The 14,946-nt window shown below is 45.1% G+C and overlaps 2 protein-coding genes and 1 non-coding gene across 4 annotated transcripts; 1 reads left to right on the forward strand and 2 right to left on the reverse strand.

The window, feature by feature from the left end:
- The first annotated feature begins 2,409 nt into the window (after positions 1-2,409).
- On the forward strand, positions 2,410-5,608 carry LOC125518794 (pentatricopeptide repeat-containing protein At1g74600, chloroplastic-like). Of its 2 annotated transcripts, XM_048683663.1 has the most exons (4): positions 2,410-4,749; positions 4,830-4,934; positions 5,024-5,346; positions 5,467-5,608. In XM_048683663.1, exon 1 carries the CDS (start codon positions 2,512-2,514, stop codon positions 4,525-4,527), a length of 2,016 nt encoding a protein of 671 aa, XP_048539620.1. In that variant the 5' UTR covers positions 2,410-2,511; the 3' UTR covers positions 4,528-4,749; positions 4,830-4,934; positions 5,024-5,346; positions 5,467-5,608. The 2 variants fall into 2 exon arrangements, with proteins under 2 accessions (XP_048539620.1, XP_048539621.1); XM_048683664.1 differs by lacking the exon at positions 5,024-5,346 and having other exon boundaries at positions 5,467-5,597.
- LOC125518793 (phosphate transporter PHO1-3-like) lies at positions 5,509-10,489 on the reverse strand. The gene is made up of 14 exons (XM_048683662.1): positions 9,933-10,489; positions 9,499-9,832; positions 8,572-9,010; positions 8,442-8,490; positions 8,278-8,349; positions 8,047-8,176; positions 7,837-7,957; positions 7,483-7,732; positions 7,294-7,398; positions 7,151-7,195; positions 6,610-6,762; positions 6,231-6,509; positions 6,008-6,144; positions 5,509-5,903 (listed from the first exon to the last, which is right to left on the reverse strand). Exons 1-14 carry the CDS (start codon positions 10,296-10,298, stop codon positions 5,816-5,818), a joined length of 2,568 nt encoding a protein of 855 aa, XP_048539619.1. The 5' UTR covers positions 10,299-10,489; the 3' UTR covers positions 5,509-5,815.
- A 2,086-nt stretch (positions 10,490-12,575) lies between these two features.
- On the reverse strand, positions 12,576-12,678 carry LOC125526080. The gene has a single exon (XR_007291546.1). It is a non-coding gene; the product is annotated as a U6 spliceosomal RNA (small nuclear RNA).
- Between the last annotated feature and the right edge of the window lie 2,268 nt (positions 12,679-14,946).

Genomic DNA, 14,946 nt, shown 5'->3' on the forward strand with positions numbered 1-14,946 from the left:
TGTGGACATGCAGTCATCGTGTGACTCGTTCTCACGGAGCCGAACAATGCAGTTCTCATAATGCACAACCATATCAACAATTGTCATGCCAGAGTCAAGAGGCATATGAAGGCAAGAGTTCAGACTCTCGATTCTCTGGTTACTTCACATACCAAGGAAGAACCCACCGGTGAGATATGACGCAGCCCAAAGCCTTTTCTTCCGGTACATCCTACGCAACCATGTTTCAGTTTTCTCCGACTCCCATTTAGCTCTAAAAGCTACCCATCTCGCCTCAAACTCATCATGTGTAGTGGCATAATAAATAAGAGACCTGAACTCCTTAAGGGACTTGTGGTGGAGGTGTTTCTGCATGTTTTTCTCAATATGCCACGAACAAAGTCGATGCCACACGTTAGTAAGGACCTTCCTGACGGCCCTTATCATGGCTGCGTCTCCGTCAGTAATTACAGACCTCGGCTTCTTCTGACAATGAGCTCTTAAGAAGGTATGCAACACCCAAACGTATGTATCCTCCGTCTCATCTGACACAACTGCATAACCGAACACAGTGGTGCAACGATGATTGTTTAGACCAACAAAAGGTATGAATGGCATTCCGTACCTATTCATCTTGTAAGTGCTGTCGAAGACGATTACATCACCAAAGTCAAGGTAATCCCGATGTGACTGAGAATCACACCAGAACATGTTCTTCAGCTTTCCTTCTGCGTCAACAGTGTGCTCAAAGAAAAAGTCTGGATCCCTTGTCTTTCTCGTCATCATGATACCAATCGCAGTGTCCGCATCACCCTTTGCTAGCAACTTCATTTTCTCCCTGTAACACATGTTATAAAGCTTCCTCCTCCCGAAACCAGCCAGTGCATATGATCCATACCTACTAACGAAGCTGTCATAAATCCAATGTTTTTTGAGCCCAGCATCTGCCATTGCTAAGATCTCGAGCTTCTGGTATTCCTTTATCTGATTATGAGATCGAAGATATATAACTTCATCCGGTCTAGCAAGAGTGTGACTATGATCATCGCTGAAACTGCTGACATACCAAATGGAGCGCTCTCTGTCAACCTTCACAGTTAGATGGGCCTCGCAATAGCACCGAGTCTCCGCTCTCAGCCTGCGCTTCTTCCCTTCCATGGTACAAAACTTGGCCTGTCGTTTCCTAGACCTTGAACAGAGAAACCTCCTCAACCGCCTACATGCGTCGATACCCTTACTATATTTCAAGTTGTCCTTCCTAATGCTAAAGCCACGCTTTTTGGCATAGTCGTTATAGAAATCATATGCCTCCTCGTCTGTCCTGAACGTCGTGGACATCACCGTCCAATGCATGTTCAGTGATTCTTGCTGGTATTCATCGTACCCAGTATCAAAATTGCACTCATCACCATCGGCATCATCATCGTTTTCGCACACGTCACCATCCTCTTCCTGAAAAAAATACAAACAACCGTATATGTCAGTAAATAGTTGTATAAGGACTATCATATGTATTCACTTTCCACTACTTACTTTGCTCGAGCTGTCATTATAAGATGCATCGATATCGTTTTCATCATTGGCATCATCGAAAAAATTCCACTAATAGTACCCTTCCACTTCCATCTGCGCAAATTGTAAATATGATATGTAAGACTTGATGCGTATTTAATTTCACTTTAAAATAACCTACATAAATCTAAACCTACATGGCTTCCGCTTTCAGCATATGAATCATCTACATCCATATCCTCATTGTCATCATGCCCTCCTATCTGTGCACAGTCAAACATGTTATTATCATCGCGGATGCTTGTATTTAATATGGTTGAAAACATGCAGACCACTTACATTGCCACTGTAAGACTCATCCAAACTCATATAATTTTCGCCGTCATGTTTGTCTTCATCCAATGACAATGATCCGTCGTCGCTACCGCCATCATTACCGTCATATCCTATTTCAGCCTCAATCTATACATGTTCATATATAATCAAATATACATTCAAACATCACGTAACATTTTCTCAATTAAAATCCGTTCTTAAATTACTATGCCAGCGCCTCGCGTACCTTGTTGCCTTCGTCAGACATGAGGCGGTTGTCGTCGGATACGAGCTGCCGGCGGTGGAGGCGTCTGCCCGACTGAAGCGGTTGTCGGTGTAGCGCACAACGCGTACGTTTTTTTCGTCGGCCAGGTACTGCCGGAGATGGTGGCGGCGGCGGCGCGAGCGGAGGCGGATGAGGCGTCTTGAAGATAGGGTTCGCCGATCGTTTTTTTTTATCACTCGGGTGTGCATGTGGACGTGGGCGCGTACGGGCGGGCGTACGCGACAGTGCCGTACGGCGACGCAGGCGCGCCTACGGCGGGTGGGTATTATTATACGGCGTGTGAAAATGACCGCCCCTATCCTTTATACGTCTTGGGGGGTGTTGTACCGAAGACCACCTCTTTTCTCTAAACCCCGCCGAGTGTAGATGGAGCGCGACACAGGCTGAGGTGAGCGGCGGCGGCCGAATGCCAGGCACAAATGCACGACCACCTGGCCGCCCTCCTCCGCGGCGGCGGCGGCGGCCGTCACCCGCGCGCAGTCCACGGCGCCGCCGCGAAGCTCGGCTGCCTCGCCTCCATCTACCTCTGCAACAACCTCCTCCTCTCCTACATCAGCGGCAGCCTCCACGCGGAAGCACGCCGCCTGTTCGACGAAATGCCCCAGCGCAACGTCGTCTCCTGGTCAGTCCTCGTCTCCGGCGCCTCTCGCCTCGGCGACCTCCGGGAGGCCTTTCTTCTCTTCTCCGACATGCTTCGTAGCGGGGAGCGCGGAAGCTGCGACCGCCCCAACTCGTTCGTGCTGGGCGCTCTGGTCGCCGGGTGCGCCCGTGCCAAAGACACCGTCGCGGGCTCGCAAGCGCATGCCTCCGCTCTCAAGTTTGGTGTGGCCGAGGACGAGAGCGTTGCGGGGGCGCTGGTGGATATGTACTCCAAGTGCGGGCGCGTGGACTCGTCGTGGCGGGCGTTTGCGCTCTCGCCGCAGAGGTGCGTCGCCAGCTGGACGAGCATAATCAGCTGCCTTGTCAACCAGGGATGTTCAGAGCACCGTGATGCAGCAATTGCCTTGCTAAAGAGGATGCTGCTCTTGAAGGTTTGGCCAACAAACGCAACGTTTTCTTGCATCCTCAAGGTATTTGATGCACCCGAGTTGCTCCCTGGTGGGAAGCAAATCCACGGCTGCTTATTGAAGATGGGAACTGATGTTGATCCTGCTTTAGGAACCGCCCTTATAGCGATGTATGGTAGATGTGGTGGAGTGAATGAGATGGCTAGGTTGTCTTGCCGGATAAGGCATGATGCCTTCTCCAGGACTTCACTTCTTGTAGCTTTTGCACGGAATGGATGCAACATGGAGGCAGTTTGGAACTTTCGTGAGATGGTCATGGAAAATATGGTGATTGATCAGTCAGCTGTAACTAGCCTACTGCAGGTTTGTTCATCATTGGGACAGCTGAGAATGGCCAAGGAGGTCCACTGCTATGCTCTGAAGACTTTCTTTAAGCTGGATACATTACTGCTCAATGCAACCATCACTGTTTATGGAAGATGTGGGGATGTCATGAGTGCAGAGATTATATTTGATCGTTTGGAAAACAAAGACATTATATCATGGACGGCATTATTAACTTGCTACACACAAAATGATCTTGCTCTGGAGACACTCTTGCTCTTCAGGGAAATGCTTCGGAAAGGCTTAGGATCTCCCGTCTTTTGCATTACCAGTGTGCTAAGGGCCTGTTCTAGCACCACAAATTATGCTGTTGGGTGGCAAATTCACTCGAGGGCGGTGAAGTTAGGAATTGATGATGCCAATTCAGTTGAGAATGCCCTTTTGACTATGTACGCCAAGTGCGGAAGTGTTCATATTGCACTGAAGATTTTCAATTCAATGAGAAGTAGAGGCATTATCTCGTGGAATGCACTAATCACAAGTTTTTCACAGCATGGAAATGAGGTGGCAGCCATTCAGCTATTTGATCTGATGCAAGAAGAAGCAGTTTGTCCAGATGATTACACTTTTGTCGGGTTGTTATCATCTTGCAGCCGAATGGGCCTAGTTGCTGAGGGTTGTGAGTATTTCAAACTGATGAACACCAAGTACAGTGTGAAGCCTAAGATGGAGCACTACACATGCATGGTTGATCTTTTTGCCCGCGCTGGAAGATTTTCTGATGCACTCGAGTTTATTGATGCTATGCCTTGTCATCCGGACCAACTCGTGTGGGAAGCTTTGCTAGCTTCATGTAGGACTCATGGTAATGTGGAGTTGGGAAGGCTGGCAGCAAAGAAGATTCTTGAAATAAGACCAGATGATCCTTCACCATACATTACATTATCCAGCATTCATGCTTCAATTGACATGTGGGAAGAGAAGGCTTGGAATCGTACTGTGTTTGATGTCCAGCGAGTAAGAAAAGATGTGGGAAGTAGTTGGGTTGCTGGAGAAGAATTTTCAGATAATACATGCGATGTATTACAAGTTGGAATAACGTAAGATTGGTGATGCGTTGATGTGTCGTTTTCTACACATCAGGTGGAGTTACACTTGATAGTTGTATTGAGGCATAATGGACTCAACCGTGTGAGATTGACTGACTGCTTGCCGCGGTTGTCATGTCTGGGAATTGAGCCCAATGTCATATCTCCACTAGAAAGATGACTTGGTACGAAGGACAAGATTATTATCCTTTATATGCCTAGGACTTGGTATCTTAAGGTGAGATACTCTGTTACTAACAATGTTGTAAACTGCAAACAGAGTTCTTACCACTATGTACAATTCTTGTATATTGTCAGGTGAGTTTTGATGTTATTGGAAATTTAGAGGTGTAAACCCATTATTGGAAGCAAATGCAATGCCAGGCATCAATACCCTTTTTTGCATTCAACCTCTAATGGAAGGTCAGTATGAACATTGCCCAGCTCTTCTTACATATGCTCTCTGATTTGTAAATTAAGTTGTAATATGCTATTTTTGAACATATATGCAGCAAAGAAGACACAATGCTAATGTCAGGTTAACTGCAACATCAACAATCTGTATACCAGGATCTCGTATGTGCTTACTATTCAGTATTCACAATTCAAAACACTGGAGCTTCACTACTGAATATATGTCAGTATGTGATGATGCGTGCGATCTTGTTGAGCTTAGGGATGCAAAGTGGCGTCCCACGTCAGCCCGCTTCCTTAAGTTGATAAAAAAAGAATAAGGCTGGCCCCTATTTGCTGTAATCAGTACATTTTATACTGGCAGCTTAGTTTAGTGGGCCTTAGCACGATGCCACTTTGCATCCCTAGTTGAGCTTGTAATGTAAGTAACTTATTAGTCAACTGCGAATTCTGCTAGTCATATTGATCCTTGATTGATCTCTTTTGAGGTAATTTATCCATGACTGGGCTACCACTAACTAGATATAATCATATTTCCCAGGTAGCCAAAATACAAGATGGGTGGAACAGTCAACAGAAGAACTGTAGAGCAACTATTTTTCGAGTACTTGGATCTCATGAAGTTATCTGACTTCAGTTTACATTATACCAGTACCAATTCTTACATGGAAAACTAGTTGGAACTTATGTGCTCTATGTATATAGTGTTATTATTTGCATATCACTTCTCCTCTCCAAACGGTACATTTGAATGCGCTTTATTTGTCACACCAAAAAATGAATTGAATTATAGTAGTGTAGTGCATGCTTTCTAACATTAGTTGGTGTTACATCTGAACTGTTTGGGAGTTTTGCAATCCTAGAGCGTGCTGCAATGACGCCCCATGCTGTTAGTCCTCTTCGACTTCATGAAAAGGAAGTGGAACAACCTTCACAGCTCTGAACTTCCCTGCATTGTTTAGGTGTTCGTTCTCCAGCCTGACATAGAAGTTTTTCATAATGTTCTTTTAGTGTAAATTCAGGCTTGTATATCCCTCACAATGAAAAATTTAAGACTTAGGATTCACTGGCAAAAACTTTACCTGTAGAAGTTCCAAAGGCCCCGTCGAATCACCTCAAGAGCTGCCAAAAAGAACAGAGTTACTCTAGAATCCAGGCTTCCAATGTTAGGGTGGATGACAGTTTGAAGCCAAGCAAGCCTCAAAAGAAGGTTCAAACCCTGTAAAATGTCAGGCTCTCTGTAAGTACATGCAATCTTCGCTCACAATTTTTCGATGCAAACCTTAATTATTTTAGAGAACATACCATGGATATGAAATAAACGTATTTTTGTTTAAGTATCAGATCGTTACGAAGCCAAGGGTTTTTGGAGTTAAACTGTAGAAGACCCCAGTCCTTGACAAAGTCCCAGTACAGTTGGTAGATAGTGGCGACACTTGACACGATGACGACAAGTGACAGCCATCCAGCACTGTTATCATTCTCATATGCCACTTTTGTTCCTGCAGCAAGCATTGCTGACACGTACTTCCCAAGGTTGACAATGTGGTTTATGTCCCCTTCGTCAAACCACCTCCTTGCACACTGTCAGGACAACCGTAATGATAAGAAAGAGCATTAGTACCTATAAGAAGTCTGAAGAACAGACATTATGATGTGGTAAGTGATGCTCAATCTTGTATACCTGCATGGCTCTCCAGTAGTAGGGCAGGAAGGATACTGCATAAGCCAAATCTCTAAAATGTTTCACTCTTGTGCAGTATCCATAGTCTTGTGTCTTATAGCTGCTGGTTATGTAATAACATGCCAGGTATTCCAGGGTCCTAAGCAGCGGTACCTATTTTCCAGCAAATCATTACTTTATTAGTCATTCCAAATTAAACACCATCATTGCTTCTTTACGCGCTACACTGTAGTAATATGTACTCCCTGCATTCACTATTATAAGATGTTCTAACTTTCTTCTGAATTGGATGTATATAGACGCATTTTAGTGTGTTTGTTCAGTCATTTCAGTCCGTATGTAGTCCATATTGAAATATCCAAAAACATCTTATAATAGTGAACGGAGGGAGTAGTAAATATTAACTCAAATAAACATTCATGTTGACAAAAGAAATTATTGATGCTGATCAGTTCATGTTGAAAATGGACCCCACTGAGCATTTTGGTTTAAGCTAGCATAGCTGAACTTGACAAACATTTAGCTTCTATTATTCGATTACCTGGCTACAAAGCTGATCAGCCATGAAGAAATCAACCATGACAACCTGCATATAAACATGAATTTAGCTTTTTCTTGTATGGAGTTTGATAGGATTCTGTCCACTCATTTAAAAAAAAATGCTCTTAAGCTATAGCAAAGTACCTTGTAAAAGGGGGTTAGAATGATGTTTCTGATCGCTATTAGGAAGTGATAACGACTTGATCGGTAAAGGATTTTGAAAGGGCAGACCAATACTAATAAGAACACCTGAATAAGTAGAAGCATCAGCCTCTTATGGTTATAGCAACATTGACAATAAACATTACATATGTAACGTTAAATATAGCATACCAGAAGAAGGCACCCTGGGATTGCTTGGACTGTACTTGAAGAATACCCTTTGACAATGAGTATCAGGTGTGCAAACATGACACCAACAACAATCGTCATAGAGGTAGTGCATATCAAGAACACATCACGATACTTGAGCTCTTTCGTAGGTGCAAATTCGAATATGAATGCGTAGTTTATGCGTGTCTTTCTCCACATGAAAATGTTGCATCCATAGAGGAAGAGATGCAGGAAGAAGAGGCTGAACATGCTGCAGATCGGGATCGTTTAATATCAGTACTGGATCATTGAGTTTTAGCACCTTTTGTTTCTTAGGAGTATAGTAGCAATTGAACTGACATGTTGGGTGCTTACCTAAGGACAGGGTAGGATGTTGACATGTAGACCTTGTTTGACTGCTGAGTGTACATCCCAGCTATGTGCGCCATGATACAGTAGCCGATAAATAATGCTACAAAGGCACCAGTGAATAGTCCTGAAAATTTGACAGTAGTGCATAAGGAATCTGAAATGATCTTGATGATGGAATTGGAACAGAATGCAAAGCTTATAAACAACTATTACCTATGAAAAATGTGGTAGCATGTGATTCTTCTTTCTGATTTGGCTTCAGATACTTCATTGCTTTCCTTTTGTCACCACTTGCGAAATGTCTCACAAACAGCTCCTCGACATCGTCCATTAGCCTGATTGCCTATTAAGAGGAAGTTTTCAGTCAGAACTCGGAACCTTTGGAGTTCTATTAGAATTACATACTTCAGATCTTCTCAAGGCCACTGTATTGTTGAAAAATACCTTGTCAGAGCTATTAAAGTAGGAGCTCTCCACGACTTTCAGGTAAATTGTCTGCACTTCCTTTGCTGTAACCTGCAACACGAAAAAATGTTTTGTTCTTTCAGCGTTGCTTATATGTGATAACTTTCAGGCAATGCAATAAGGAGAGAGGCATTGGCAGGAACCTTGTCAAATTTCTTCAAAATCTTCACAAAAGCCAGCATGTTCAAGCTCCTGCAACAAGAGTGCTTTCCCCGTCAGTACCCACTCGGTGCACAAAGCAGAACAACATACCATGTCATCAGCTACACCTACCGATACGTCTTGAGGTACCCCAAGCCCTTGTATAGCTCAACCAGGGCTCCTCTGATCATCTTCTCTGCCTGGTGCACTTTTTTCTTGTTGATGCTCAACTTCTCACCGCCATCACCACCATTCCCCCCAGTCTTCCTTGACTGGCTTAGCATGTCATCGAACAGAAGTTCACGGATGGCAAACACGGTCCTCGATGGCGTGGTGACTGGAATGTTGATCCTCACGCTCCTGCCCTGGCAAGTGACCGCCCTCCCCGAGAATGTCCTCAGCTTGTTGGCAGCTTCTTCTCTCGGCTTCTCAATCCTTCCCGAGTCACCCAGACCTTCGGAGATGGAAAGATGGTCCTCCCCTTCATCAGTGTTCTTTGCCGTAGCATCGTCGGCGAGCTTTTCTTGACTTTCGTGTTCTTGCTCTGTAATGCCCCTGAGGGATTGATCTCCTGCAATTTTGGTGGCAAGCCACAAATCAATTTCTACGCGACTTCAAAGCTCGAAGAACTCACTCATGGGGTGTATATGTGATGGGGAATGGGTGTCATCCACTCATCCTTTTGTGGAACGAGTTGGTATGACACCATTCAATTCCTCGTATGCTAAATTGCTAATAGAAGACTAACAATGAATAACTAGCACCTGGCTGATGAAGAAGCATCTCAGCATGAAACTAAATATGCCTTTCAATTGCACGCCAAACCCAACAACTACTGGACTAATTTGGATACTCCAACCAGGATTGCCTCGTCCAATTCTCCCTTCCAATTGAATAAGACTACTGGACTAGTAGCCTTATTTATGCATGTTTCAAGATCAGCTAGACAGCAGCAGCTGGCCTAATAATCAGCTTTTACCCTCAACTGGCTTAATTAACAAGCATATCTAGGACATATAGTGGCATGCATTTATGTATGTATGTAGTATGTACACTCACCATGCAGGATAGAACAAGACACGGACGGGTCCTCCGGGTCGGCGCTCCCCGCCGCCGATGAGCCCCCGCGACGCCGCGCCTCAGTGACGGCGGCCTTGAGCTCGACGAGGATCTGCAGCTGCCGCCTGAGGCACTCCCCGCGCTCCAGGAACTCCCCCTCCTTCCTCTCGTAGAACCGGTTCACCTTGTTCAGCTGCTCGTCCAGCCTCTGGAAGAAGGCCCTCGCCGCCTCCGCCTCGGCGCCGGCAAACCCTGCCGCGTCCAGAACCTCCGTCTCGTACACCTCTCCGCCCACCGCGCCGTGGTTGCCGCTGCTCGCCAGCTTTCTGTGCACCTGCATTGCTCACGTACAAACGGAACATACGAACCTCATCTCAGTCGACCATCTCACCTGGAAAATAGTTTGCACGAGGCTGCACATGTGCGCTGCATACCTGTATGGCGCCGTGCTCCTTGTGGTGGCCATGGGGGTTGAGGAACGGGAGCCTCATCACCCAGTGGCTGGCAGCCACGGGCGCTTGGCACTGTGCCGGCCGTGGCGCCGCCTCGGCTCCTGCGGCGGCCTGCAGCTTCTTGATGTCTTTCTTGAGCAGCCAGTAGTCGACGAAGGCCTCCTTCCACTCTGGCACGAGCTGGCCCTCGAACTGCTTGGAGAACTTCACCATTGGCGGCCTCAGGGCGGAGCAGTGCAGCTCGCCGCAGCTGTGGTGGTGGCACCGGTGTGCGGGTGTCTCAAAGGAAGCCATGGGGTAAGGCGTACTTATATGAGCCGCATGCGACTGTGGGTTAGCAGCGTCCATTGGAGGGGAATTTGGAACTAGAATCTATGAGAGGGAGGGCTGAAGGAGACTGGGGAATTAGCTGTTGCTCATGTGGGGGTTTATGCTAGCTAGCTCCTGTCAATTGGTGATCACCAGTTGGGCGTAGTGTGTGTTGGTGCCTTGGGTTGGGTTGGGTTGGATGGATTCTCGCCGTCTCTGTTAGCTCCCCAGTTGAGAGAGGGGAGGGATGGTGGGAGGGACCTGTTTTATAGGATGGATGGATGGGGGGTCACTCACTCCATTGGACCAGCGACGACGATGGTGGAGGCTCTTAGGGTCGTGCATGGCTCTAGTGCAAAGAAATGTGTCCCGCAGAGGATGAAGAAATGGGCCCACGGGAAAAAGAGCTTGCACATGCCACTCGGTTCACTGGCCATTTCAGTGCCTCTTTTGATTCGCAGAATTCTGAAAACATAGGAATCCTGATACATTATTTTGGTTTGTTTGATTGCATCACAGGAAAAACAAAGTATTCCTTTTCTCGAAAAAAGTATTATTTTCAAGAGATTTGAGTGGATGCTATTTTTTATGGAATGTCGTATAGTATAAAGGAATCCTTCTGCAAAATTCCTATACGATTCAATCCTATGAATCAAACAACCATTGTAGGAAAAATTTCTAAGGATTATAACCATCCAAAATTTCTTCAAAAATCCTTTGAATCAAATTGCATGTGGTTGTGATCTTTTTTTTACAGGAAATAGTTCAACTACAGTGCAAAAATTTCTTACCTTCAAACGTGCAGGGGTCCCCTTATTTTCAGCTCATGGGATGACTTACGGACCCAGAATGCCATAAGCTGAAAAGAGGCATAGATTATGCACAACTGCGGAATTAAGCCCCTCTATTGACTTTGCCGTCAATGTGGTAAAAATTTACCCACCAGCTGTCATCTCCTATATCCTGAGAGCCAAGGCCCTTGCACAAATCTGTTGCCTCTTCTACTTTTAGGCCGTCGAGGTAGACCTTATAGGTTGGCTATTATTCACTGCAGAGTAATTTCAGCTAGTGACAACTGGGACTATTACACATTTACACTCTTCTACTTCTACCATGACTCGTTAGATATTCTTGTATGTTCTTGGACTCTTGCTGGAAGCTGGATCCTACCCTTCTTAATCACTCCTATAGCCGAATTTGCATGGACTCCATCGTGTTGGACTCTCTTAGGGCAACTCTAACAGAATGGCAGAATATGGATCATCAAAATCGTTGTGGAGGCTATCGCTAAAAATTATGTAAGCTCTCCATAGCTCACGCGCAAAATCATTATCGCTATAAAAGTGTCACCATATTTTCCTGCGTCTGGGACCCGTTTGTCATTGGGTAACTCTTTCATTGCAGTAGCTTCTATGTAGTAGATTCGAACTTGCTTTCAAGAAGTGAAACTGACCGAGATACGTGATTGGGAAATCAGTAAGTTTGCAGTTGAGAAGGTTGGTGATAGCAGCCATTCGTTGCCGTCTAAGGCCATAGCCACCACCCCGCTTTTGGCGAAGTTGATTTTTAAACTAGGCACGACTTTGAAACAGAAGAGGATAATCTTGATTGTGGCGATGCTCTGTTTGTCTGGCTCGAACAGAAGCAAATTGTGGTCGGTGCATTGAAGTTTGAAGGTGAGAAACTCCCCCTGGTATTAAGGTACTAAATTTGTTGTAAACAGTAATAGATTTGGGAGTACTATATACGTAACATAATTTTTCTTTCCTTTGTTGTTTTTCTGTGTGTGCAGCAAATTTGGGTGTCAAATTTATGCCACGTTTTATACATGTTGTGCGAATCTTATCTATCTTTGTTGAACATTTATAACTATTAGAAGTGCTATTATGATTTTAATGGACTAGTACACACCTCATGTGACTATTGCTTATAACATGCCATCGTACAATTAGGTATCCGGCTTCTACATTTCCTGATAAGTTAGAACTTCATCAAACACCCCACAGTGCCCTGTTTGGAAAGAAGTTAGAAGACGGCTATTTCAATATAATTATTTGGAACATTGTTCAAGTCCACACCAAATTATTTTATAAATGAAATCTTTTCCACATCATATGTGAGCACAAAATGTTTGTGAAGTGACTGACATTGCAAAGTTTTATCCAAAATAAAATCTGATTAATCGGTAACCCAACTAAACAATTCATACTTAATACGCTTAATTTAGTCTGTGATATTCGTCTGTATTTGTTGACTGTTAAGTCTGCCATTTTTTCTCCATAATGGAAGATTCTATTGATCTTATCACATCAGTCAAATGCATACGTTTTTTTCTTGATATATGCAGGTTATTCCTGGGCATGGGCCATGCTAATCTTGTTTGTCTCATTCCAGTTTTATCAGATTTCCGAGAAGGGACTCAAATGCACAGCTCAGCTGTCAGGATGTCCTCTCCTAAGATGCACCCTAAGCGGATTATAAAATTAAACACACAGAGCTTTGCTTTTAGTTGAAAATGAAGGGTCGGAATCCTTTTTAATAAATTATGAACAATGGAATTTTAAAGTGTATCCCAGAAAGAAGATGATAACTCTGCTTTGCAACTTTAAAATGATATCCTGCTATTTAGACAAAGCCGTTTAGTAGGATGGTCGTCAGAGAGTGGACAGCAAAAGCAAAATCCTTGGTGTTAATTAAGAAACAACTGCTTCTAATTTCTCGAACAGAAGATTGTGTCTATCTCTCCTGGAATTTCTCTGATATACCTTTAATATCTTTATATATCTTGTCCATGATCAGCTGCCTTTTTCTACCTAGATACTGAAGCAAATGACAAATTTGGTAAGCAGCCAAATATTAGGCAGACCATAATTTTTTCCGATCAGGATATGTTTCACCGCAAATGAACGTGTGAAGAACATATGAGTATATAAGATCCGCGTGGTTCATGTTTTACAGATTCAGCTTGTTTACTTACTTGGATTGCAGTTTGGAACAATAATGCTAAGAGTAAGTGGTTGGCAATGTAACTTTTGGTAGGTAAAATGTATAGATAAAGGATGTTTCGAGAAAGCGCTTAATAAAGGATGTTTGAAAAAAGCTTTTGGACTAGTCATCTTAACTGAGAGCAATTTTGAGTGCCCTATAGGCCTTAGGACTAGGATGGCTTAATCCTGTCAGCATCAAGATGTCATTTAAAAGGAACACAGTGCAAATCTTAGGGTCCATAGACCACACGGAGAGAGGGAGAGCCCTTTCAACTTTTCGGCAGGGTGACTTTTCACCTGGGGGAATATGTGATTGGATATTCTCATGCACCAGGAAGGGCTGCCCTCACAACCAATAGAGGGTTTCCTCAATGGTTAGCAAGGTGGTCATCATGAAAGCCATCCTGCATTGACAAATATATCCGAATTGCAATCTCTAAAGAGGTCTAGCTTGGTGTGAGTTTGCTACTTACCAAGTTTTTCTGCTCGATTTATTTCAAGGAAAAATAACACTAACTTGAAAGCGGTTGTTGGGTATAATAAGGGAATTGCATTTCTAGCGGTACAGTTCCACCTTAGAACATCAGGAACAAAACTCCATCCTTGCTCTTCAAGTTGGATATCCGGAAGGCCTTTGACTCGGTACGATGGGAGTACATCCTTGACCTACTCCGTCGGTTGGGATTTCCGGACCGCTTTCGGGATTGGGTGGCAGCCCTCTTATGCACGTCCTCTTCGCGCGTCCTCCTCAATGGTATTGCCGGGGCCGCCATCTGCCATGGTCGAGGGCTCAGACAAGGGGACCCCCTTTCACCCCTACTCTTTGTCCTCGCGATCGACCCCTTGCAGCAGCTTCTCGACATTGCCACAAGTCACAACCTGCTGCAGAAAATCCGAGGGTGTGGATCTACTGTTCGTACCTCCCTGTATGCCGACGATGCAGCGATCTTCATCTCCCCCTCACGGGAAGACGTGGCCAACCTTGCGGCCATCCTTAGTGCCTTTGGAGGGGTCACTGGTCTGTCCACCAACTTTCAGAAGAGCTCTGTTGTCGCAATTCGCTGTGGCAACCTAAACCTTGACGACATACTCCACAGGCTGCTCGCCTCGCGAACTTCTTTCCCATTGAAGTACCTGGGACTCCCATTATCCATCTGGCAGCTGAAAAGGGTGGACTTCCAACACCTTGAGGACAAGGTGGCTGCGAGGCTTCCTCCATGGCAAGGGAGAAACATCACCACAATAGGCCGGGCGGCCTTGGTCAAATCGGTCCTCACTTCACAAGTCGTCTACCACATCACATCCCTGAACATTCCCGCCGGCGTGCTACACAATGTCAATAGAATTGAGCGTGCTTTCCTGTGGTCAGCTCAGAGTCAAACTTCAGGTGCAAAATGCAAGGTCAACTGGGAGACTGTTTGCCGCCCTACGCATCTCGGCGGGCTTGGAGTGCTGCAATTGGGGAAATTTGCAAGAGCTCTAAGGTTGAGATGGCCGTGGGTGGAGTGGAAGGACCCGACTAGACTATGGGTGGGATTAGGAAACCCGTGCTCTGAGGTGGATATGGACCTCTTCTACGCCTCCACCGTCATTACCGTGGGAAATGGAGGGAAGACGCCCTTCTGGGAGGCACCATGGTTGAGAGGGAAAAAACCTAAGGATATCGCCCCCCTCATCTTCACAGCCTCCAAGCGAAGGAA

This window comes from Triticum urartu, chromosome 7 (assembly GCF_003073215.2).
Source record: "Triticum urartu cultivar G1812 chromosome 7, Tu2.1, whole genome shotgun sequence".
NCBI lineage: Eukaryota > Viridiplantae > Streptophyta > Magnoliopsida > Poales > Poaceae > Triticum > Triticum urartu.

Excerpts from the sequence above, each read along its gene's own strand:
- LOC125518794 (XM_048683663.1), top strand. The coding sequence starts at position 2,512 with ATGCACGACCACCTGGCCGCCCTCCTCCGCGGCGGCGGCGGCGGCCGT.
- LOC125518793 (XM_048683662.1), bottom strand. The coding sequence starts at position 10,298 with ATGGACGCTGCTAACCCACAGTCGCATGCGGCTCATATAAGTACGCCT. Across the intron at positions 8,491-8,571 it reads GGGTACCTCAAGACGTATCG|GAGCTTGAACATGCTGGCTT; the intron begins GTAGGTGTAGCT and ends CTCTTGTTGCAG. Across the intron at positions 7,958-8,046 it reads TGCTACCACATTTTTCATAG|GACTATTCACTGGTGCCTTT; the intron begins GTAATAGTTGTT and ends TCAAATTTTCAG.